Below are 26,623 nucleotides of genomic sequence, written 5' to 3' on the forward strand. Positions count from 1 at the left end.
CAGTCGCATAATAGTAGTCTGTCCCAACTGTGTGTGTGTAAACAAGTATTTTTTCACCAGTTCGTCCTTCTTTATGAGGAATGTTAGTGTATAGAGACACTACATCAAGGGTTACAAAAATACAATTATGAACATTAAGTTTTGCCTTATGAATTTCATTCAAAAAATGCCACGAGTCTCTAGTGTAGAATGGAGTCTGTTGTACTATTGGGTTCAAAATGCTGTCAAGGTATTCTGAAATTCTGTCTTTGTTCGTTTATTTGACATAATTAATCTGAACGGTGGATGCTGTTCATTTTTATGCACTTTAGAGATACCAAATCATTTACCTAAATTAGGATGAAGAACTTGTAAACAATGTAATTCTTCTAAGGTTAAAAACTGATCTCTCTCAAATGCTTTCAGCAATGTAACTATTTTAAAAAACTGTTGTTGTACAAAGTCAAGTGAAACAATTCTATAATATGTACTGTCTAGCAGATCTGTTTCTATATTTTGAACATATTCAATTTGTTCCATTAGAGCAATGTCAGTTCCCTTGTCAGCACGCATTATTCTGAGGGACTTATTAGACAGTGTCTTAAGTGCAGACATTTCATAGACAGGCCCTTGTGAAGCATCTCAGTTAAGTATTGTAAAATCTGAGGTAAATTGGGCACTGCTGTGCTCATCCCTTGAGATTGGTTCCAGATACAGAATCATTTCCATTTTTCAGCATAAGATTTTCTAGTACTAGGTCTCTCTGCCTCTAAAATGATATCCATCACTGGTTTACTGTGGGATGGTAAATGAGAGATTAGGTAATTAGCCAGGCTGCTAGGTTCAGTGTTTGAAGTTGAGGGTACAGAATCTGGTTCTCCTGCTGAGACAATAGGGTAGGAGTCTGAGGCAGGTGCCATGGGGCCAACAGTGACACACTGCGCAACAGGGGGTACACCAGTGTTGGCGTGGCCAGTCTGATGCAATCAAAATTGTCCTTAGTTTGTCTTGTTTGATCTTTAGTAGCACTTTGGAGAGCACAGGCAGAGGAGGAAAGACAAACTGAGAGGTTTTTCCAGCTGAAGGACAGAGCATCCACTTTCCAAGCTTGTTTGTGGGGAGTCCTTGTGCAAAATTTGTCCAGCTGATAGTTCTGGGGGGAGGCAAACAGGTCTATATCTGGGCTTCCCCATTTGCTTGTCAACATGTTGAAAATCCTTGGTTCCAGTTTCCACTCATGTGGGTCCATGAGGTTTCTGCTTAGTTCGCCTGCCATTGTATTTAGTTTTCCTGGCAGGAATTGAGCTTGTAGATGCACTTGGTAGCTCAGGGCTGTGTTCCACAATGCCATGGCTAGTCTGCAGAGGGGGTAAGAATGTGTACCCCCTGCTTGTTTATATACCACATAACAGTGGTGTTGTCCATCTTTACCATTAATTGTCCTGGAACAATGTGGTCCTTGAAGGCTGTCAGAGCATTCTGTACAGCTAACATTTATTTTTGATTGATATGCATGTGCATTTGACTTGGGTTCCATTTGCCCTGAATGCACTTCCCTGCCAGGTGAGCTCCCCATGCACAGTCTGATGCGTTTGTTGTTAGGGTGTGGGCGGCAGGGGGTAGTGTGAATGGTAGTCCCTTGTTTTGGTGGCAGGCATCTGCCCACCAAAGGAACTCTAGGCGTAGGCAAGGTATGATAGGAATAATTGCGTCTAGATCCTGAGAATGTTGACACCATAGGCTTTTTAGATACCATTGTAGTTTCCTCATATGCAGTCTTGCATATGGAATTAGAAGAATGCAGGAGGTCATGAACCCCAAGGCTTGAAGTACTTGCCTTGCAGACAGCAGGGTTTTTATGGCCACTTGTTTGAAGTAGTTTGTCAAATGAATTTGTTTCCCTGGCGTGAGTAAAGCCATCTGGGAAGTTGTATTCAAGCTTGCTCCCAGGAATATAATTTGTTGACAGGGTACCAGGTGCGATTTATTTTCGTTTAAGGTGTACCCCAGACAAGTTAACACCCTTTGTACAAAGGCCAGATGATTCAAAAGTACGTTGTGGCTTTCTGCCTGAATTAGACAATCGTCCAGGTATGGGTATATCTAAATACTTCTTTGCCTGCAAAATGCAATGACTGGAGCTAGGCCCATGGTGAATACCCTGGGCGCAGTAAAGCCAAAGGGGCAGTGCAGAGAACTGATCGCGAGTGTAGCCTGCTTTGAAGCATAGGTATCTTCTGTAAGATTCCTTGATTGGGATGTGCAGGTATGCTTCCTTTAAATCTAGCTTTGCCAACCAAGCATCTTTGCCTAGCATAGGGAGCAAATGGTGAAGAGTCAGCATCTTGAATTTTGGAATCACCAAAAAGGTGTTTAGAGTAGACAGGTCCAGGATAGGACACCATGAATGGTCTTTTCTGGGTACCAGGAAAAGTCTCTAGTAAAAACCTTGTCCCTTTTTCCTCTTCTGGTACCAACTGAATAGCCCCCATGCGTAAGAGAGAAAGTACTTGCTTCTGGGCCTCTGCCCACTGATTTGGGGGTAGATCTGGCCACCTGCTTGGTGTTGGTAACGTGTGGAAGTGAAATCTGTATCCCTGGGACACTATATTTAAAACCCATTTTTCCTGAGTAATAAGTTCCCACAGTTCTTGGCATGAAGTGCAATCTTTCTCCTCAAAGGAACAGTCAGTTGAGAAGGTTTGTGCTGGGGCAGGAGTAAGAAATCCCTAAGCCTCTTTTTAGAATCAGAGAAATCCTGACTTTCCCAATGAAAATGGTCCCTGAGAGTATGCAAGGTTTCACCAAAAGAGAAAACTTCTGGGGGGGGGGGGGGGTTGCAGAGGGAATAGAGTCCTCAACATCAGAATCCTCATAGGTAGATAAGGGTAAATCCTGGTCATCAGAGGAAACAGAAAATTAAGAATCCTGGGTCAGAAGAATCATAACCAAACTCAGTCCTAGGTCTCTTAGAGTGGGAAGGGCTGGCTTACCCCGATTAAAGTAATAATGTCTTCAGCCATTCTTAAAATTTCTTCAGGCATAGAGGCTTGACTATGCAGTCTGGGCATCAGTTTTCTAGGCATGGTTCGAGTTTTAGGCCTTGAAGAAGAAGATGGCATTGGTTTAATACACAAGTCAGTAGGCCTGAATACACACACCTTCAGAAGCCGGTGCCTGCACAAAGGCTCCTGACCCATCCAAGGTAGGGACATCTGCAGGTTCCACAGTTGATGCATCTCGCGGCATACCGGACTCAGAATGGATCTCAGTAGAGGCCTGCGAATCTGAAGTAGCGGGTATCAAGGGCTGCGAAAGCACCTCACTGAGTACTGGCGAACTGGCAACTGGCTTAGAAGCACCGTCGGCAGCTTTGGACCTAGGCCAACTGTCTCTGTCTATCTTTGCGTTTTTTCGGAATGTCAGTAGTCGGGTGGCTTACCGAAGACATATCAGGATAATTGAACTGAGCACCAAAATATTTAGAAGCAAAAATATAGACGATTGATAGTTCGTGGTTTAAATAAGGCACAAAACTGACAGCGAGGTACGTCGTGGTCAGGGCCTAGGCAAGGAATACAGTACAAATAAAAATCTTTATGAGTTATTTGCTTTCCACAAGTAATGCAATTTACTTTTACTGACGTCGTTTAAGAGCAAGAAAAAAAAGTTTCTCCAATGGGGTACTTAGCTTTTAGTTGAAGACTTCAGTTCTGAAACTCGAAAATTAAAATTTCAGGAGTCAGCCAAACTGGCACTTGCGAACTGCTTCTGCTTCAGGCACCGCACGGCAAGAAAGACGGATATAATGTCGGCTGCATGTTTTATACCCCTGACGACCTGCTGTCATGGAAGAAGGGACAGCAACTGATGCAGGACCCAAGACTTTGTTAATGAGGCCGACTGAGGGCTACTGCAAGCAGATAACCCAAATGTGATGACTGCAACAGTGAAGCACGAAGAACATCTAAAAGATACTTGACAATGAAATATATCCTATAATAAGTTAAAAATAATCAAAGCAACAGATGTCAATATTTATGCATATGAAAGTATATATGTATTTGTTGTTTATCATTTATTAGCATCCTACCCTAATAGTAGGTATCGATGACCGTCATATAAGAAACTGTGCCTTGAGCCTAAGAACAGAGTTGATGGATAGTAGTTTAGTCCGGGCTTCCTGTTCAATTAAAAGTGTACTGGAACTTACAAAATTGCCACATTGTTTACATGACTAATTTTATTTTATTGTATTCTACCAGTTGGTTTTAAATACCATTTTAAATCAGTTGTAATTTAAGTATATATTTTCTTTTCATCATACATTTTTTCTTTGGTTCGCTTTTTTCCACTTTATTCAAAATGATGTGTAATAACAATCATAGAGTAATATTTTTATAGATGGTTTTTAGGGTTCTTGTACACCAGACCCGAAGAAGTCTAGAAGGACGAAAGCGATCTTTGTTAATAGGTTATGAAAATAGAATATGATTTTTACATGCAAAGTGTAAATGTATATATTTATATATACGTATATATATTTTTTAATTGCCAAATGGACTAAGGTTGATCTATTTCCAGCCATATAGTATATTGCCTTGGATAAAATCACAGACTTAATAATCTACTTAATAATCTGGTTAAATAAGAGGTACCACATCATTATAAATTTTATTTAAAGTACATAAGGGTTATATTATTATGACAGCTACTAAGTAGGGCAGGACCAGCTCGAATGTCACACTGATGGGGGAAGGGATGTGAATTCAACATGTGCACCAATAACACTTTGTTTTACAGCACAATAAACCACTCCCTTGCCTGATAAAAAGTATATATATATTTAGAAAGCTGTGAGGAAACTATTACTCTGTTTTTGTTTTACTTGGATCATTTGTCTGTGTACTTAATAAAGGATTTTTGAGTGGAAACAGACTGCCTGCCTTGCTCGGATTACTTTCGAATACTTAGTAATTCTGTACAATTATATATATATATATATATATTTTTTTTTTTTTTTTTTTTTTTTACTTAAGACGAGTTTAAGCTTGCTACTTCTACTACTGTCTGATCTGATTAATATACAGTGATTAACTAAAGATATATGGACTGAAAATATTCCACACTGGGAAGTTTCTTAAACGGTTTTGTTTTTGGACCCACTATACTTGTTTAGTGGGTTGTTGTGATACTTCGGGGATACCACGGCGATTTTACTTGTTTTTTCATCAGTATTACCACCATACAACTTCTGATAACTACATACTTCTGGCACCTCTATATTTGCATAGAAAGCATGCCTGTGCCACTACCACACCACAACTGCATGCAACATATATGGTAGGTACCAGAAACATACTGTATACAGCATGATTCTGGCACCTCCGAAAGTGTCATATCTGCACCACTACACCATGATTACATACAGTATGCTCCTGGCACCTCCATGGCTGCATCCAACATAAATCTGTACGACAATTACAAAACTGGACACAACATGCTCCTAGTTAGATGGTTTATTACCAAGATCACAAAAAGAAATCATATAAATCAAAAGATAAAAGGCTTGCTATAAAACTGCAAATAAAATCCTCATTGGATGACCAATATGTACTCTTACCTGTGACTGAAAATGTACAATCCCTTCCTGTGTGACTGAAGACGGCAGCCATCCCTAGTCTGAAGATGAAAATGACCTCACTATACAGACAATGCATGTTACTGTCCCAACTTGTTTGCACAATGGTACAGCACAGCTGTGCACCCTGTTCTGCTGGATGTACAGACTCACTGCTCTGAAGGTTTCAGAAGCAGCATGACATATTCATTGCAGGTCTGCTCAGCCTAACAGTACGCACAGTCAAAGACTGTTTCTGTTCGCTTCGTACTTACTTCCGCCCAGAGTCAAGAAACTTGTCATATTCCACTGACATCTTGCAACAAAGAGCCTGACGAGTGTGTACAGCTGAACAATTGGTGTTGATCAGGTGATCACCTATAAAATAATAAACAACAGTATTATTCTCAGACTTCCATTTCTACATATTACAAAACACACAACTGCAATGTGTCTCATGCAGAGCTACTCAGATTTAATAAAGAATGGGTTGGTGCTAAAAATTCACATAAGCTTGATCCATTTCTGTGAAGGCATAACCAGATCAGAGTGACTAAGCCATAGAAGGCTGCCTTTAACATATCACTTCAAACTCACTGAAAGAAATGTCAAAATATGAAACCATCCAATTCAGCTACACTATTAAAGATAATTAGAAAGTTGTTTATTTGGATTGCCAACACTTTATGTGCTCTAAACATTCACAGAGAAAAAACACTTATTTTTATGGATTAACTCACACAATGCATTAAGCCCCCTAAATACACCCCCCTCTACCACCAACCTACAAACACGATCATTTACTGTTTATAACTTCCTTCCAGGGCAAATATGCACTACAAAATCAAGTCTCAGTTCATGAGGCCAGAATACCAAACAAGTAATTTAATACTTGCAGATGACTGCAGTAAGGAGATAGATTTAGGAGAGTTGGTAACTATCTGCCTGTAGTTTCATTTCTACTCCTGAGAAGGATAAAAAAAGATTGTGTGTGGCAGGACTGTAGAGCTCCTGCACACCAATACCATGGCCAATGGCAACAGCGAGTGAATAATACACAGGTGATGTTAAACAACCTGAATCACTTCAATAAATGGGTCACCAGTGGCATGAAGAAGGGGACCCTGTGGATATAGTGTATCTGGAATTTACTGCCTCCAATACCACACCTCCCAGACGGATGATAAGATTATGAAATTGTAGAAGGATGGAGCTCAACATGATGAGGAAGACAGGCAAAGTACAGCTGTGTACACTTACCATAAATGTAGATGTTTGAGTGTATTCACTGTTGCAGTCCTGACAGTTGGGACTTCCCACTGTGAAAGCCCTTGACCAGCCCAACTACCAGAGAAACTTATTTTGTCCGTCAGACTGGCAGACGTCTCAACCGATGTTAGTATGTTAACATATAAAGAAAGCCAGCCTGGATCATCATTTCCGTATTTTCTTGGCCCCATGAAGGAGTCCAGAGTCAAGCAGAGGAGAATAAAATGAGAGGGTACCTAACCCAGGGAAGCCTGGAGAAGTGCCCAAAGTTGTCAAGATTTGGTAATATAAAGCCTACCTAGTAGGCCAAGGGGGTGGGAGGGGAGGAGAAGAATGCAACAGTAAATACACTCCAACATCTACATTTATGGTAAGTGTACACAACTGTACTATGTTCTTCACGTTTCACTGTTGCAGTCCTGACAGTTAGGAATATTCCCAAAGCTTAACTGAGGGAGGATAGAGATCCCATAGAGGAGAGGATACCCTGCAGGACTGCAGAGGCAAATCCTGGTTTGGATTTAGAGAAAGCTGGCAGGTAGTAGTGCTTTGTAAAGGTATGCACTGAATACCAAGTGGCTACTTCCAGAATGTCTTTGGTGGGTACCCCTCTTCAGGAAGGCTGTAGAAGTAGTTGTGGCCCTGGTAGAGTGAGATCTAACCAACTCCGGAGGCTTTTTGCCATGATGGCTGTAACAGAAAGAGATGCAGTGAAAAATCCACTTGGAAATGGTAGGTTTAGAAGCAGGTTTCCCTTCAGATCCAGGGGCGAAGGTTAGGAACAGTTGCTCTGATTTTCTAAAGGACTTAGTCTTGTCTAGGTAGAAGTGTAGCATTCTGTGCACATTCAGGGAGTGCAGTAATCTCACCATTGTTCTGAGGATTGGGAAAGAAGGTAGGCAGATGGATGGCTTGATTCAAAGATACATCAGTAACCACCTTACATGTAAAGGAAGGGCTAGTCTCAAGGGAGACCCTGTCTTTATGGAAGATGATGAAAGGCTCTACTGCCATTGGGGCCTGCAGCTCTGAGACCCTTCTAGCCGAGGTAATGGCTAAAAGAACAGCAGTCTTCCAAGCGAGAAATTTTAAAGAGGCTTTAGCTGCAGGTTCAAAGGGAGGAAAGGTCAATTTTTCCAGTACATAGTTGAGGTCCCATGGAGGTGTGGGTTTCCTCCTGGGGGGCCTAATGTGAATGGTGCCCCTATGGAATTGCTTCATGAGGGGGTGTGAGAAGATGGGCAAAAGAACAGGAATGCCAGTTTGGACCTATCAGAATAGTGCTTGGTCCTTCTCTGATCTTTAGAAGGACTCTAAGCAAAAGAGGAAGGAGTGAGTAAGCGTAAATGAAAAAGTGAGTCCATGGGAAAGAGAAGGCAACCGTTCTCCATGCTGATGCCTCTCTTGCCCTGGTACAACACTTCTCCAGCTGAGCATTGTCCTCACTGGCAAACAGGTCCACCAGTAGAGTACACCATTTCTGAGTTATGCTGAGGAAAATATCTTGGTGTAGGCGCCACACGTGGTGGTCTGTCAAGTTCTGCTGAGGTAATTTGCAAGGGTATTTTGTACCCCTGGCAGGTATTGCTCTAGGAGGAAGTCCCATGGAATGTGCAGTCTCCCAGACTTGCATGGCTAGACGGCACTGGGCATAGGAGTGTGTGCCTCCTTGTCTGCTTATGTACCACATGAATGTGGTTTTCTGTCTGCAATACCAGCACCCTTGGTATCCATTTCTCTTTGAATTCCAGTAAGCCTTTTTGAACTGCCATGAGTTCTTTCCAATTTATGTGCCTCTTCTTGGTTTGAGAATCCCACAACCCATGGGTCTGGAAAAGTTGGGTGTGGGCAGCCCGCAATGTCCGAAGCATCTGTGGTGAGGTTCTGGCCTTGAAGGGTGATTTTGAAGGGCAAGCCCTGATTCTGGGTGCAGGCCTGTACCAACTATGTGAGCTTCTGTTTGAGGCAACGTATCAAGGATATGTTGGGTGTCCAGGGATTGAGTGGTCTGGCACCACACATTCTTTAGATACCACTGAAGTTTCCTCATGTGTAGTATGACTAGTGGTACCATGAGGATACAGGATGTCATGTACCCCAGAGGTCTAATGAATTATCTGGCTGTTATGCATTGTTTGTATGCCAAGTTCTGGAAGTAGTTGGTAAAAAAGGAGTCCATGTCTGGAGGAAGGAAGGCCTTTTGGAGGGAGGAGTCTGTTTGGATGGCACAGTGATGTACTTCTTTAGTTTTAGAGTGAACCCCAAGGAGATCAGGAGGTTCTGTGTAAAATAAAGGCCTATGAGGATCTGTGACTGGTCTGAGGCCTGTATTAGGCAGTCGCCAAGGTATGGGTAAATTTGGATCCCTTTGGTCCTGCAGTAAGCAATGGCAAGAACTATGCACTTTGTGAAAACCCTTGGTGCAGACGGTCCAAAGGGCAGAGCTGAAAACTGATAATGACTTGAGCCTGCTCTGAAGCGAAGTAAACTTCTGTGTGGCTTTGAGATGGGGATGTGAAGACAGACATCTTTTAGGTCTAAAGACACCATGAATGCCTGAGGGGCTAACATGGGGAGTATCTTCTGGAGGCTTAACATTTTCAATTTTGGAACCCTGAGAAAAAGATTTAGAGAGAACAGGTCCGGAATGGAATGCGAAGACTATTCTTTTCTTGACACCAGGAAGAGTCTAGAGTAAAATCCTTTCCATTTTTGATCTTCTGGAACTGGTTCCACTGCTACCTGGCCTGGGAACACAGAGTTTGTTCTTGTTCCCGAGCCTGAGTTTTTTTACTTTGGGGTACATCTGAGTATCCTGAGAATTTTAAGTGCTCTTTGAAAGTGAATTTGTAACCATGGGCAATAACATTTAGAATCCATTGATTTCAGGTAATATGGATCAAGTTTAGATAGAAGCAGGACAGTCTTCCTCCTAGCTTTAAGGTGGGTTCGAGGAGGGGGGATAGAAGCAGAGTCTCATAATTGCTCTCTGGCAAGGGCAAGTGTCCTAGAACTCCCTTGTCTGTGTCAGAGGTCCACTGCCTAGATCATTGCTGCTGATGTCTTTGTCTTGGAGTTCTGTCCCTCTGATGCCTACTCTGTTTGCTCCTAGACTGTGTAGGAAAGTACCAATGTTTGGCCTGAAAGTTCCTGCTGAACCTGGGGGACTGCACCTGTAGGAAGTCCATAACTGTTTGCATAGATTTTGCCTTGTCCTCCATCTTTTGTGGACTGTTTCAGCTTTATGCCCAATGAGGCATTCTTTGTCAAGGTGCATCCAGGAGATTAGCTTTTACCTGGTCAGGAAGAGGTTGCTTCTTAAGCCAAGTGCATCTTCTGATCACTGTGCCAATGACAGCTGGCCTGCAGGATGCTTCCATGGCATCATACCCACAGTGAAAGGAGTGTTTAGCCACTTGAAAACTGGAATGGCACAGATCTAAACATTCCTTAGAAAGGTTTTTATCCCCTAGACCAGAAAGCTTTTGTTTTAGCTGGTCAAGAATAGTTTGCTGGTATTTGATCATATAAAATTGATAGTTAAGGGCCCTCATGGTGAGGGTAGCTTAAGTGCATATTTTCTTTCCAAATCCATCTAGATCCCTACTTTCTTTGTCAGTAGGTACAGGGTTCCTAGAGGTACTGGTTTTATATACCTTAGGGCCAGGTGTGACCACCTCAGGGTTAGCAGTTGGGATTTTAAAGAAATATCTATGAGATTCCTGCATCCTGTAAAAACGTTCAGGCTTTCTAGGTGCAGGAGTCTGGATGTAAGCAAGCATCCTGAAAATACATCTTCCATTGCTTCCAGGACAAGTGCGACATCTAGGGGTTTGTGCTCAGGGAGGTCTAAGAATTCCCTAACTCTCTTTTTGCCCTGTGGGTATTCTTCTGTTGCCCACTGGAAATGTCTCATAGCATGGACAGTCTTCACCAAAGGGGAGATCCTCAGGCAGGGATGCAGAGGGGAGAATTTCCTCAATCTAATTCATCATAAGAGGTGTAAGTGGGGCCTTCCTCAGATGCAGAGTCCTCCAAATCAGATTCTTCTGAGTGCAGAGGATTCATGGTGAAATTCAAGAATCTCTTTATTTCTCCTGGAATGATATCTCCTGAAGTCTGTCTGGACCTTACAATATTAATGAGGTCTTCAGCTAGTCTGATCAAATCCTGATGATGTCCCTGAAATTGGGAGCTGGTAGGCCTAGGTGAAGACCCTGCCACAATGCCTTTCTTTGTTGTGGATTTGGTGTTTGTCCTAGGAGCGTCTGATGCCCTGGCGCCAGAGTCTTTAGATTACAGATCAACTGGAATGGTCCTAGGCAGAGAAGAGTCTCCGGTTAGCAGTCACTTGTTGGAAGCTGTGGCCCACTTAGTGGTCTCAGACCCAACCGAAGAGCTGAATATGTGCACTACAGAAGTCGAAGGGACAGAAGGCATGTCTGACTCCAAATGGGTCTCGACAGAGGCCTGGGTCATAGAATCAAAAGTTAAAGGGGGCTGTGAAAGTGCCTCACCTTCCTCAACAATCACAAGTCTAATAGTAGAGTCAGGAGCGAATGACTGCTGTCCGTGGACCTAGGTTTTTGTTTCTTATCTTTTTTGCGCTTACGTGCATTAAGTTTGGGACAACTGTCAGATGCCATAGTATGTGGTTGCATAGATTCGTGCCTCAGAAAATGACCTAATCGTTTTAGTGTTAAACCTAGCATAAAAACAATAGTTTGGAGTGCAATAGTCTGGGCCTAAGCAAGTTACACAAAGTGTATGGAAGTCTCTGTTTAGAACTTGTTTACCACAGCGGAGACCATTATTAACTTCATCTGACATTAGTCAAAGAAAGAAAAAAGTTTCCCAAATGGGGTACTTATCTTTCTGATGATGTCTCTCTGGTGCGGACCAACCGACTGACTTGAAATCTGTGTCAGGCTCTGGTGGCAAGAAAAGATGGAAGTAATGATACAGGCTGGCTCCCTTTATACCGGAGTGTACTGACGTGGCCGAGGTGTCTGCCAGCCTAAGAGGTGAAATAAGTTTCTCAGTAGTCGGGTCGGTCAAGGGTTTTCACGGTAGGAAACCACAACTGTCAGGACTGCAACAGTGAAACACGAAACATCTAGCTGTCTTGGCTGAAGTAGAGGATAGCAACTGGGAGGTGGTATGACAGGAGAAAAAGTCTTTAACCTTTGTAATGCTAACACTAACTTCTCAGACTGCTCCTGTTTGCCCTACCATAATGTATTTGCATCCACTGCAGGATCAGAGGAGTCACTGGGGGCTTGCTTTAAGGGGCAAAAGGTAGGCCATTCCTAGAACCAGCAAGCTGGCCTGCTCCCTACAGCCTGCCTCTTGCTAGGGAATTGAGGTCTGATGGGGGCTCCTGAGCAGGAACAAATGGTTCACAGGGTTTTCCCCCAGCTGGGTAATACCCATCTCCCATTCTCCTGAAACAAATGAGCCAAATTACCAAAGGTAGAGGAGCCACTAGGCAAGGTCCAGAAGAAGAAAAGAAAACTGCTCATGCTGTGCAGTGTTAAACAGTGGTGGGGATGCTCTGGTTATATAACATGAAGGTGAGAGGATATACAGCTGCTAAGGTCACCCTTCCATTGTACTGGGTACTGATACGGCTACATGTGAGATACTATGTAGATTTCTGGGTGTAAGTACTAAGACGACTGAATCCCTGTGATACTGCAGTCATCCTTCTATTGTGCAGGGTACTGTAAGACCACATATGAAGTATCATGTGCAATTCTTGCGGTACACACCATAAGGTGTGGGCTCCAGGGATGTTGAGCTCATCTTTCCAATTACTGTGTAGAGTTATGGTGGTACACAGCATGACAGATAAGTTCCACAAATGTCACTCTTTCCACTGTATCAGACACTGATAAAGCCACATCTGAAACTGTGTACAGTTCTGGGGAGTATATACTATGAGCAAAGAAATGCAGGACCCAAATTGCTACACCACAAAACGAAACAATGAAGCAAGTAAAAAATTCTTTATTCTCTAGCGCCTCGGCCACAGTAAGCCTTCAAGGAGTAACACATCACATATTCAGGCAGTGTATAGAACACCAGCTACAACCATTAATCATCAAACAATTAAGCAATCAAACAATTAAAAATTAAGTGCAATACATTTCAAAAACATTTCAAACACTTCTCCAACAGTCTGTATGCAGACCTTTAGGAATCAAAGTGTCGTATTTTAAAATAAAAATAGTTTCTTTCTTTAGAAGCACATTCTTAATCTTATTTACATTAGATTCACTTATAAAAACTTGTTCCAAGATAGTTGCTTTTAAGCTATCACACTTACCACCATGATATTCATGAAAATGTTTAGATACAGGGGGCTCTAATTTATTTACCCCGATATCCCTCAAGTGTTCCATTAATCTTATCTTAAACATTCTCTTAGTTTGACCAATATAAAACTTATCGCATCCACATTTGATAGCATAAATAACTCTCTCAGTTCTACAATTATATAGCCCATTTGGTCTAAAACCAATATTATTTATATATGAAAAAAAATTAATTATGTATGGGCAACCACTACATTTCCCACACGATGACATTCCTCTAGCAGCAATATGATAATACAATTTATCCTCAGGTTTATAAAATCTGTTGTATACCACCATATCCTTGATGTTTCTACCCCTCTTATAAGAAAAAATTAATTTGTCAGTTAAGTTATTAAGCTCAACAAAATTTTTTTAAAAATTCCCAAAAAATGTACTATATATTTTTTAATACTATCACTACAAATATTATAAGTGGAAACCATAAATAAATTCCCTACATTTTTATGATTAACATAATTATTACATCTATTTTTTGTAATGATCTTGTATTATATCTACTCAAATATCTTTTGAATATCGGATTCAATTAATTTAACATCATATTGTCTTCTTTCAAACATAGTCCTAGTGTGCTGTATTTCATTTATAAATACATTATCTTCATTACATAAACAAGAAATTCTCAAAAATTCACCATACGGTAAGGCTTCAAAAATATGTTTCGGGTGACAACTGGTACCCATTAAAAACTCATTCGGCAAATCAAATTTCCTATGGATACTCATACTAATGTGTTTTCCAACAGTACCTTGTAAGTTAATGTCCAAAAAAGAGACTTTGTCCATATTGTAATCCATCAAAAGATATATTGAACCTATTTAGTTGAATGTCCTGTATAAAATTTAGTACCAAATGCATACCCCCTTCACATAAAAAATCAAATCATCAATAAATCTAAAATAAAATTTCACATATTTCTTAACAAAAGAATTAGTATAAATGCATTCTTGTTCAACCAATCCCATAAAAATATTAGCATACATTGGTGCAAATGGGGCACCCATGGCTGTGCCTTGAATTTGATGAAAAATTTGATCAAAATAAAAATTATTTTCCAAACAAAATTTCACTAAATCTAAAATATAATATGTAAGAGGATGGTCACCCATCCGTTTATGTAATGCCTCTAATCCAAACACGTTTAATATTGGTATAAAGACTCTTCACATCCAATGTAATCCAATACATGTTGTCTTTCCATATAACATTTCTTATTTTATTTAAAAAATCAAGAGAGTCTTGTATATAAGAAGGGAGCTCCTGCGCTTCCTTTAAAAACACCTGATGTAAAATAACCCCCAAATTATGTAGGAAATACTTACTGGCTGAAACTATAGGTCTACCCGGAGGGTCAGTATATACTATGAGGACTGGATCACAGGGATACTGTACATACTGAAGGGGCAATGTGCTCAAAGACCGGTCTGATGAGAGCCAAATATAGTGAAACAGTGACTTTGCTGGAACTAGATATCATACCCTTGCTTATAAATTATGCAACACAGAATGAATTCCTTACTACTGTAATGACGGTCACAGGATAGATTACTATCTACATATGGCCCCAAACACTGGACTACTGGATCTAGACTTAGAGGTATTTTCCAGGGGTGTCTGCCTTCCCAAAGGATACTACTATGCACTTCTTGGCACCGAGTTTCAGACTGATCAGCCCTTCTAAGAGGATATCTGTATCTTGGATGGATTCTATGACTGTACCTTGTTTGCAATTATAAGCAAATTCATCAGCCAGAGGCCCTTGACATTGGCCTTGACTTCAAATTCCAAAAAGGAGAGGACCCAGCACAGAGCCCTGAGAGACTGCTCTACTGACAGGCCTCTTCATGGAGGTGGACTTCTCTATTCTAACTTCTTGAGTCCTACCTAAGACCCACCCAGCTATCCATAAGGTGACACAAGGGTTTATAGTTAATTCTGTGAGTCTGTCTACAATGCCTGAGTGGAGTTTTGTATCAAAGGCCTTGACCAGATCAAGGTAGGTAGTATGCACCATTTTGACCCAGTCCATTGTCTTGGTGACCTTCTCAAAGAAGCCTACCTGGTAAAACATACCTGATCTACCCCTGACAAAACCAGATAGAGTTAGATCTGGTGTCTGAAGATTTCTTAAATATAAGTGGTTGAGATCAGTGCCTAGAGTTAAGTTTTTAGAAACAAATGTAGATTGGAGGGGATATATGTAGATCCTAATCTGACCTTTGACAATCATGTATCTACAGTAGTAAGGAAATCATTCCATATTTCTCACAGAACCTATTCTATAAAGTGAAGAATGCATACCAGAAATACTGAGGCCATTCCACCATTCTTTTAGTGTTTGAATCCCTGTTGCCTGCAAACCATAAACCATGAGACACGTGCACGTCTCCCAAGTGAGAAGATTACCCTTCATGTACCACTATCATTCAGATAGCTATCAGGATTTTGTTTTTTAAATTACCTTAGCCCCTCACCTAGATGGCTAGAAACATGGCAGCAGATGCAAGCATATGCTATGCCCTTCCCTTAAGGACATGCGTGTTTCTACATGTGGTCTAAGAAAACTACCATGTATGTGGCTTGACAGTGACCAAGTTCACATCCCAGCTGCTGTTACATGCAATATGCTTTTCCTCCAGCAGGGTCGTCATTGCATTGAGCTGCACTGCCTCACTTCCACCAGGAGAACTAAGACAGATGGCTTTAGCTACTCACTCCCATCACTCACTTGGTTCCTCCACTTTCCATAGCTACTAACTGAATTCAGGTTGCTTATGTTATAGTAAGGACTTTATCCCCCTCTGCATGGAGCCAAGCTTTGGTTATCATGCCACATTTTAGCACACTGTTAAATTCACATCCAGAGTACTGTGTACAGTTTTGGGGGTACACAGCATAACAGGTGAATCCTAGAGATGTACAAGTCATCTATCCACTATATAAAACATTAGTAAGAACATAGCTGGGGTGCCAAGCTGCACTCTTTCTTACTTTTCTAAATTCAAACCCAACCATCCCCCTTCTGGTACAGTTTTGTCAAGTATTTTCTACATGTTGTACACATGTAACAAGCACATGCCTGCAGCATACTTCCATGATAATGTCTGTCAGTGTGTCTTATGCAACTATACAGCTACAGCATCTGATGTTCCTAAAAACTTGTCTCTAGGCAGTGATCTCAACCACTTACATTTAAGACTTGCAAACATAAGAAAATGTCACTGGAAAAAATCATGGTATATGCAGCCTCCCTGGGTATTGCTGCCAGTTCCTATGTTGCAGTCCCCCTCACATAACTCCTACCCCTTCACTCTTTCTTTGCTCTGCTTCAAGCATCCTTGAACCATCCAGATCACGTAGATTTTATCAGGCTTCAGGCTGCATAGTGATATCTCCACTAAAACTGTCTTGAATCAAACACTTTCCACCTGCAACTTGAGCTCACTTCCCTCCTGTCCACCTGCAACTTGAGTTCACTTCCCTCCTGTCCACCTGCAACTTTAGTTCACTTCCCTCCTGTCCACATTTCTTCTTAAAGTCCACTCCTTATATTTATCCCTAATAACATCTTCCATTCCCATATTGCACCCCTTTTCGTAGTGTATCCATGCCCAACTGCACGACTGTCTTCTTGTACCACAGTTCCTACATTTCCTATACAGTTTTTCTATCTTTGCACTGCATTTTTTTTCTGCCAGTCTAATTTCGCTTTGGCTGCATGGCCTCTGCAACTGTGCAGAGAGTACTCCAAATGTGGCCTTAGCAGTGCCCTGTACAAGAGACCTACTCTTCTTGCTAGGAGACCCCAGACATCATACTCCAGATGTGGCTTTCTTCCACAACTCTAACAAAAGTACTGACACAGTAGTGTAACATGGAGTATTTGATTCTAAGTTTTCCCTTTTCATCATGGACAGTGACAGCTGATGAACAAGTTGCTACTAGAGAGGTCTTATGACAAGTGTGCTATGTAGCTCACCCTCAAGACTCAATGAGAACAGTTTTCCTTGCATATGGAATGGCAGAAGCAAAGTATGCTCATAGTACTCTTTTGCTTTGACTGCCTGCACTTTCCAGTTTATCTTGCTATAACAAGGCAAGATTTGGAAAACAGTTAAACAGAAAAGTCAGTTAACTGGCAGCGATGTAGGTTACACCATTCACTATAGTGTGACTATGAACTTATGATTACAGCCCAGTGAAATGTTCACCATGAAAGTGGAAGCCTAAAGATTTAGCATAGGTTTACAATAGCTAGTAAGCAGGGTACACCACAGTCTCATCCGACAGTGTCTAGCAAGTAGAGTACCCCACATTCTGACAGAAATTAGGAGAAGCTAGGAGGAAGAGTACCCATACTCTGACACTGGATAGCAGATTGGGTATTCCACAAACTAATGATGGCTATCACATTATGTACTTAGCAGTCAGAGTGGTCAGAAGGTAGATCACCTTACTGTCTAACAGCAGATGGAAAGCATGGTAGGTACTAATTTTTTAAAACCCAGTAAGTAGAGGACAAAAAAGTACAAAAAAGGCAGCAAGCAAGGTGGATGCTCCATAATCTGACAACTGCCAAAAGGCTGGGTACTAAACAAGACAGTGGCCATAAAGTAGGGTATCTCACAATGGACCAAAGATAGGCTGTTGGACATAAGAAGGTTTCCTAGGGGTGATCAAGGACCACTTTGTTAGCCTGTACCTCTATGAACACATCTGGTAGAGTTCAAAGGCTGCATACAGAGTCTGGTTAAGATCGCTGTTTGCGCTTAAAAAAGAAGTTATGTACCTACCATAACGTTCCATGTTAGTTGTCTTAATCTCGCCTTCCTTCTTGCTGTTTGGGTTCGGAGCCGATCCTCGGCTCCGACTCGGCCATCTTCTATAGCTTGAGAGCTGTTTACTGGCTCGAGGCTACCCCTTATCCCAGAATGCCCAGCGTCAGCTATCCAGATCTCGTTTGTGATAGCGCACACTAGACATAAGTAGAGTAACCAGTTACCTAAAAACTGGTTGTCCAATACACCTAAACAAGGAAAGAGTCATAAATTACCTGGCATGTGAAGTAATAAAGATACTCAGCCAGTGAAAACAAAAGGAACTCCTCTCAATCCTCTAGGAAGGGGGAAGGAGGGAGGGATGCAAGAAGGAAGGCGAGATGAAGACAACTAACATGGAACATTATGGTAGGTACATAACTTCTTTATGTTAAGTTGTCCATCTCGCCTTCATTCTTGCCGTTTCGGACAGCGTCCCTAGCACCTAAAATCCTGGGTGGCTCATTGGAACAGACTCTTCAGAACAGTAGAACCAAAGGAAGCTCTGCTCCGGGAGACCATATCCACCTTGTAATGAGAGATAAAAGTATGAGGGTTTGCCCAAGTGGCAGCTGCACAGATTGAGTTTATGGGCAACCTAGACTGAAAGGCTACAGAGGTGGCTAATGCTCTAGTAGAATGACCTTTTGGTTTAGCTGGTAGCTCTATTTCGTAACTGATAAATAAAGGCAATAGTATCAGATAACCATCTGGATAAGGTCACCTTAGAAACTGGAAGGCCTTGTTTGTTGAAAGCATAAGAAAGAAATAACTGGTCTGACTTTCTTAGTCGTATGGAGGTAAAAACGCAATTGTCTGTGCACATCCAATTGGTGGAGCTTGTATTCTGCCTTGTTGCTGTGATTGGGAAAGAAAACGGAGATCTATGGATTGATTTAAATTGTTCTCTGAGCAGACTTTAGGAATAAAGGATGGATTGGTCCTAAGATAAACTCTGTCCTTGTGAAACGCCAGGTAAGAAGGACGAACACATACTGCTTGAAGTTCTGAGACGTCGAACTGAAGTGATAGCAACAAGAAAAAGTGTCTTCCAAGAAAGCAATTTTAAGGAACATGATGCTGCCGGTTCAAAGGGAAGCAAAATTAAGGAAGCTAAAACTAAATACTAAATAACTTATGTGAGGAAACAATAATATCACGGACTGCTGGGGAGATACTGGAAAGCCTGGCTAAGGTTGGAAATGGAGTAACCAAGCTGTGAGCTGGAGAGTCTGAAGGGATTGGTGCAACCCGCCTGATTGATGAACCAGAAAATCTGGAACCGGGTCCAGAATCCACAGTTGATCCAGAAGGTGGAGGTGCAGGAACGGGAACCACATCTGTCAAGGCCAATATGAGGCAATGAGGATCATTCTGCAACCCAATGATTTTGCTTTCTGTAGGAGTCTTGGTATTAGGGGAAAAGGGGGAAAAGCGTAAAGGAGTCCCTGAGGCCAATCGTGGACTACAGCATCTCTGGGTATATGACCTGGAAGGGAGAAGTAGCTGCTGCATTTGTTGTTGAGAGGAGTGGCAAATAGATCGCAGCAAGGCTGTCCCCATTTGCGGAAGATAAGATCCACAACTTCCTGATTCAGAGACCACTCGTGAGGCATGAGGATAGCTCTGCTGAGCCTGTCCGCTATGATGTTGGATTTCCCAGGGATGTGCACTGCTATCAGAAAAAATTGGGAGGAAATCGCCCATTGCCACAGTCTGAGTGCTTCTCGAAACAAGGGGTAAGACCTGGTCCCACCCTGTTTGTTGATGTACCACACCACTGACATGTTTGTCCGTTTGGATTGCAATGGTCCCGGAAGGAAGAGAGTCTTGAAGGGTTTGCAACGCTAGGAGCACCACTCTCATTTCTAGGACATTGATGATGCAGATGGTACTTGCGAGGTTGCCAAGTGCCTTGGACTGTCCTGTCTAGATAATGCCCCCCCCCCACCCTTTCAGGGAGGCGTCAGTGGTCACTGTGGCTACCGGAGGGGGTTGCATGAAAGGCCTGCCCTGAATCACTAGTGGGGAGACCATCCACCAAGAAAGGTGCCTTTTGCATGTTTCTGTGATCAGGATCATGTGAGACATGGGTAGCTCCTGGAAAGACTACTACATGAAAAGAAGCCACTGAAGGATTCTCATGTGGAAACACGCTAATGAGACAAGAAGAATGAAGGCTGCCATGAAGCCTAGAGATTGGAGGACATATCTGACTTGAATCCTTTTGCTCTGCATTAGAATTAACACTTGTTGACGAATAGTAGAAACTCTTTCCTGTGGTAATCTTGCAAACATTTCTTTTGTGTTTAATTCTGCTACTATGTATGTGACAAACTGACAGGGCAACAAGGCAAATTTTTCAAAATTTAATGTAATGCCTAGTTGAGTGCATGATGTGATTGTATAATCCCGTGCCTCTAACAGTTGATGCCTGGTGGTAGCAGTCAGGAGCCAGTCGTCTAGATAGGAAAACACCTGGAATCTTTGACACCTCAGGTGAGCCGTGACTACTGCCATACACTTGGTGAACACCCTGGAGGCTGAGGTGAGACCAAAGGGCAGAGCTCTGAACTGGTAATGATTGGCCCCTACCCAGAAGTGAAGAAATCTCCTGGAGCATCTATCCATCTTGATATGGTAGTACGCGTCCTGAAGTTCTATCGAGCACATCCAATTGTCCTGACCCAGAAAAGGGAAAATGGACTGCAGTGTCACCATCCGGAACTTTTCTTTTTGCACAGATTTGTTCAATCTGCTGAGATCCAGTATTGGTCTCCAGTCCCCTGTCTTTTTTGGTACTAAAAAGAATCTTGAGTAAGTTCTGGATCCTAGTTGGTTTGCGGGGACTTCTTGAATGGCTCTTTTCTAGCATTCTTGAAACTTCTGTGACTGCTTGATCTCTTAGATTGGGTGGGACATCTGGGATGGATTTTTTTGATTCTATGGGGGAATAACGGAAGGGAATTTTGTAACCTCCAGATATAATGGATAGTACCCATCTGTCTCGTTATATTTTGCCAGGCTTTTGGGAAAAGTGAAAGTATTCCCCCGACTGCCTCCAGAGGTGAGCAGTCGGGCAACCCTTCAGGGATGCTGGAAGGGCTTGGCAGAGTAGGTTTCTCTGTCACTCTGGTTTTGCGGTCCCCCCTCTGCCACGAGGGCGGCATCTGTTATTGTTGTTTCCCCCTCTGCCCCTAGGGGTAAAAAAAAAAAAAACACGTGCGTCAGGCAAGGGTCCCTGGGATTTTTGGAACCACATCTTTCCGCTCTTCTGACCCTTGGGATAAGGTCTGGAAGGGATGGAAAAACTGACTCCCACAGCAGAGAGTCTTGCCTTCCTGCTCACAACTGGTCAACGTGTCTTTCACCTGAGGCCCAAAGTGAAAGGAGCCATCAAAGGGAGTATTGGTGAAGGACGCTCGAAAGGGGTCCACAAACTGACACAGCCGCATCCAAGCATGTCTCCTGAGAGCCACACCTGTCCCTGCGGCTCTGCTCGCGCCATCGGCTGCTAAGGAAATCAGCCTCATGGAGGAGTTGACTATGGAATTAAGAGTCGCAAGCTGAGAAGCTAATCTGGTTGGTACTCCCTCGGCTATAGGATCTTGAAGGGCATCTCCAAGCTCTTTCAGGAGATCCTGAGAATTGTTTGTCCTGGGGGGCTGTAATAAATTTGTTTGGTTTCCTCAGAGTAGGTTCCACAGAATCTGGAGCTGACCAAGCCTTTCAAGCCACTACAGACATGAATGGCTCGAAAGGAGGAGATAACCCAGGAGGTGGAAGGTCAGGAACAGAATGCGTCCAGGTATACAGACTCGTCCTTGGTAGGTGTCAAAGGAAAAAACTTCAAAGACCAATACACGTAAGGTTCAGTTAAGACACATTTAATAACTTGCTGCAAGGAGACAAAAACATACAAATACAAGATTCTGCCTAACTACTAAGAGGAAGTATGCTATTCTTATACTGTTTTACAAGACTTGGCCTTCTATGGCTGACGTAATCAAACACAACTTTCAGTATTGTTCTACAGCAGATGTTACTCAGATTTTCTGCTGACATGACTAGATTTGTGAGAAACTTTTTGAGAAAAACAACCTGGCCTTGGTGGGCACTAACCCGTTACAGGCCCCTATTGTACGATTCTAATACATGTGTTGCATTTCAAGGTACTTTTCTAACTCAGGCATAAGCAAATGCTGATTACAGTTCATATTTTCAAGCAGTCTTTGTTCTAATTATCTATAGCTTCTACAGCTGTGTATTTTCTCACAGCACAAGCGGAACTTCTTGTCCAAGTCTCATAACATTTATACAAGTAGTATTGTTCTATTCATTATTTTCCTAACACAAGCAGAAATCATATGCTTCTCAGTAAATTTCCAAGCATAAGCAAAGATTTTAGCTGACAATACAAGGTCAGAAAGCATATGCAGTTTGTACAGATTTATGCAGTATAAAATAGAATAAATGTGTTAACCCTTTTTAAGCTCTAAATGCACTAAGCACATTACTAATACACACATTAATACATATTTTTCTGACATTTCCCTTCTTTTAATACTTTTATTCTACTTTCAAAATAAGCATAAACAGTTTGTTGTCTTCTCCTAACCTCTTCCCACTCAGGATTTGCAGTTAAGAGAGTCATTCAGTTTAAACTTATGAAAGCATTTTCAATCTTTTAACAGTTCTTCAAACTCAGTACTTCGATATAAGGTTTCAGAAAGTGACATGTCTATAAAGTCTTCAATCAGTCTTTTCATGCAGGGGATACCACAACAAACACATACTCCCAATAGGAGCATTCCTACACAAATGGCAATCAGGATGTTCATTAGAATGGTACCCCACCCAACAAACCATTTCTGGAAAAAGTCCGTCAGTGGGTTTGGGCCTGGTTTGGTCATGGCAGACACTTGATGAATTACCTCAAGATGATTGTCTATCTCGTGCTTATGGTCAGGAATATACGAACAGCATTCTTCTTGGATTAAAGTGTAAGTACCACCTCTCGCCGCTAGGGTGAAGTAGAGAGCAATGCAGTTTTGAAGCACTACAGTTCTCATGGCATTCAGTTCATCAGTCACCAATTCGAGGGCAGAAAAAGTTGCATTGCTCATCACTTCGAGAAGTTTAGACAGTTTTCTCAGCTCCCAGATCGATTTCACTGCTCCATATGCTGATAATATGCCTGCCCATGATATAACACTATCACTCAAGTCCATGTGTGTCAGTCCATTGCCTATAGAATGATGGTTTTTCCAACGCGCATCAATTTGCCCCACTGGATTTACAGGTTTCTTGACGACCCTCCTGGACATTTCGAATTTTTCCTCGAAGCAAAACTGCAGTGCGTCATATGGCCAGAACCAGGTAGCCCAAAAAACAACTGCCGGACCAATTCTCAGGTAACCATTTGTATGCCTTTCTGCCACACACAAAATAACAGTCCTCCACTTTAGTAGTAACTTTGCTATAAATATACACTTGCCCTGCATGAAACATTTTTTTATCAATTATAGACAGTTGTTTATAAAGAACAGAACTATGTTTTACTTCAAGTGTTTTGTGCATCAATCCAAGAAATGAATCATAATTTGTATTACAATAAAAATCTGCATTGTTACCTTTAGTGTAACATTTATAAGGAACAGTCACATTGCAATTGCTCCAACCCACCTGAACAGTATCATTTTTATAAAAACACACAGTTCCCTTTTGTGGAACAGACAAGTGCAATGCTATTTCATCTTGTGATGTAATAGTTGAGGTATCATAAATCAAGTTTTCCCAGGTCTCATTGACCCCTAGGGGGACCGTAGTCATTAATAACCCCCCCCCCGTGTATGCTGTCGGCAAAGCTGTGCAAATCCAGCAATTCGAAACATTGAAAGTGTCAGCATACACATATTTAATTGCCTGGTAAGTGTTAAAGTTTGGATGCCAGTCTATGAGTAACGCTTCACGTTTATTCAGTTCAGTCTGTGTGGCTGGGGAAAGGAAAAGCCACAACAAAAAGATTATTGTCACTAGTACAATTAACAGGATGATTATGCAATACTTCTGAGGAAAGGGTTGTTCTGCATTCCTGTTTCTTCTGGACTCTTATAATTTTTACTCTTGGCATGTGACAAGATTTTTGCCCAGTTCAAAGTTTTTAACTAATTTGTAGTGTCAGGTGGATCCAGGAGGCGCGCTCCGCTATCTTGACTGTAGTGGGTGTCGACAGAAGCACTTGATATGGACCTTCCCACTTTGGTGACGCCCAATTCTTCTTCTTTACTGTCTTCACCCAGATCCAGGTACCCGGGGGCACTGCCACTTCTGACGGTCTGGTTCGTTCTTTATCTAAAACAGAATTTGACTGCAGCAGATGTTAAGAATTCAACAGGTTTCTCATATACTCAGCTAGTGTACTGTCAGCTTCCTGGTCCGCGGGCATGAGAGATTTCCACTGAGGTATATAATAAGCCCTTCCAAATAATCCTTTTGCATTCGGAACAGTTCTCATGCTCAACAGTGCCAGGGGCTGACAGTACACCCAATTTCTCTGTGTTTCTACTATTAACTTCCATAGCTTACTCTTTAAAATCCCATTATGCCTCTCTACTAGCCCTGCAGATCATGGGTGATACGCACAATGATTTTTTAAAGAAATACCAAAATGTTTACTTAACTGTTGTATGGTCTGGTTTACGAAGTGTGTGACGTTGTCACTGTAGATCCTTTCCGGAATGCCGGGATGATAAGTTGTGTGGTGCCACGTCTGGATTTTTTGTCTGAAAGGCTTCCACCCATCTGGAAAACATATCTACAATGACAAGACAATACTTCTTATTTTCACATTTGTTCAATTCTATAAAATCCATACAGATAGCATGAAACGGATACGGTGGTGTAGGGGAAACGCCCTTGCTTGGGCTTTAACGCCCCTTGTGCATGATGTTTATTACAAACGTGGCACATCGAACAAATTTTTTTAGAGTAGTTTAAGAATCCGTATGTCGTGAACACTTGGTTCACTAGCTGTACCATCCCCCCTGTTGAGACATGGCACTGCCCATGGCTCAACAAAGCTGCATATCTAAACAAATTAGACAGCAATATCGGTTTCCCTTCTTTAGAGATGTACAGCCCCTTTTCGAGAATTGCTCCTCGTTTTACCCATCTTTGTTTTTCAACTTGTGTAGTAAGTGTCTGCATTGTCTTTAACATTTCTAAGTCTAAAATCTCAGAGGGTTGTAATTCCTCATTCAAAAGAAATACTTCTGAAGCTACCTGCTTTGCAGCTGTATCGGTTCTCGCATTACCTTTTGAAATCCTGTCCTGCTGCTTGGTATGAGCTGTGCATTTACAAATAGCTACTTTCTGAGGTAACTGAATAGATTCTAAAAGATTTTAAATAAACTGGGCATGATTGATTGGTTTGCCAGTAGATGTTATCATTTTTCGATTTTTCCACTGTTGTGCTAAAACATGTACAGTAGAAAAAGCGTACTGGCTGTCAGTAAAAATGTTCACACATTTACCCTTTGCTAAGGTATATGCCCGTGTCAAGGCAATCAATTCTGCTGCCTGTGCAGATAAATTGTGTGGTAAAGACTTCGCGTCTACAGTGTCAGTATCAGAAACTACTGCATATCCTACTAGGTTCTGTCCTGCAGGACCCCTTTTGCACGAGCCATCCACGTAGTATGTCACCTCGGCATCATCCAAGGGGACATCCGTGAGATACATCGTTCAATTGTCACATGAGGTTGGCTCAACAATATAGCCATACAGGAAAGATACCTAGCAGGGGAAAGATATGCTACCTTCTCTTGCAGTAAAATAATCGCGACTGCATGAGGCACTCTCAATGTGAGAGGGTGGAACAAAACTACTGATGCCGAAGCCTGTACTGCCATTGCAGCTGCAACTACTGCTTGTACACAGTGAGGTAAAGACCGTGCCACTGGGTCCAGTTGTGATGAATAATAAGAGATAGGGCGTTGCTTGTCCCCATGCTGCTGTGTCAACACTGATGTCATATAACCTTGCTTACAATCTACAGTTTGGAAAAAACGTTTATGATAGTTTGGCAATCCCAAAACTAATGAGGACGCTATTAACTGTTTCAGTTTGCAGAAAGCAGATTCTCCTTCTGGTGTCCATTGTAACAAATTCTGTGCTGCCATAGGCTTTTTATAAATCAGGTTAGTCAGCGGTGCAGATTCCAAGGCACAGTTTGGAATCCAGCTTCGACAAAAATTAGTCGTACCCAGGAAGGACATAATTTCCTTCTTGGTAGTGGGTTTTGGTGCTTGCAAAATCACTATTTTTCTGTCCTCATCTAATGTCCTACCCTCCTTGGATATTACATATCCTAGGTATTTAACATGTTTTTTCCAAAGCTGCAGTTTATTTTTGTTTACTTTATGTCCTTCAGTGGCTAAAAATTGTAATAGCGCTATGGTATCTTCTTTACAATCTTGCTGGGTGGGGGCCGCCAGAAGGATATCATCAACATAAAGCAAAATCTGACTACCTCTTGGTGAGGTAAATCCCGCCAA

General features: G+C 41.9%; 1 protein-coding gene across 1 annotated transcript in view; it reads right to left on the minus strand.

Moving 5' to 3' along the window:
* Positions 1-26,623, minus strand: part of RFNG (RFNG O-fucosylpeptide 3-beta-N-acetylglucosaminyltransferase) — a 437,995-nt gene that overhangs the window by 189,171 nt on the left and 222,201 nt on the right. Inside the window, exon 5 of the mRNA XM_044069727.1 lies at positions 5,875-5,977. Within this exon, the coding sequence (XP_043925662.1) occupies positions 5,875-5,977 (103 nt within the window). The remainder of the gene's footprint in view (positions 1-5,874; positions 5,978-26,623) is intronic.

The sequence above is a fragment of the Protopterus annectens genome, chromosome 4.part0 (genome assembly GCF_019279795.1).
Source record: "Protopterus annectens isolate FY-2018-M chromosome 4.part0, PAN1.0, whole genome shotgun sequence".
In the NCBI taxonomy this organism is placed as follows: Eukaryota; Metazoa; Chordata; order Ceratodontiformes; family Protopteridae; genus Protopterus; species Protopterus annectens.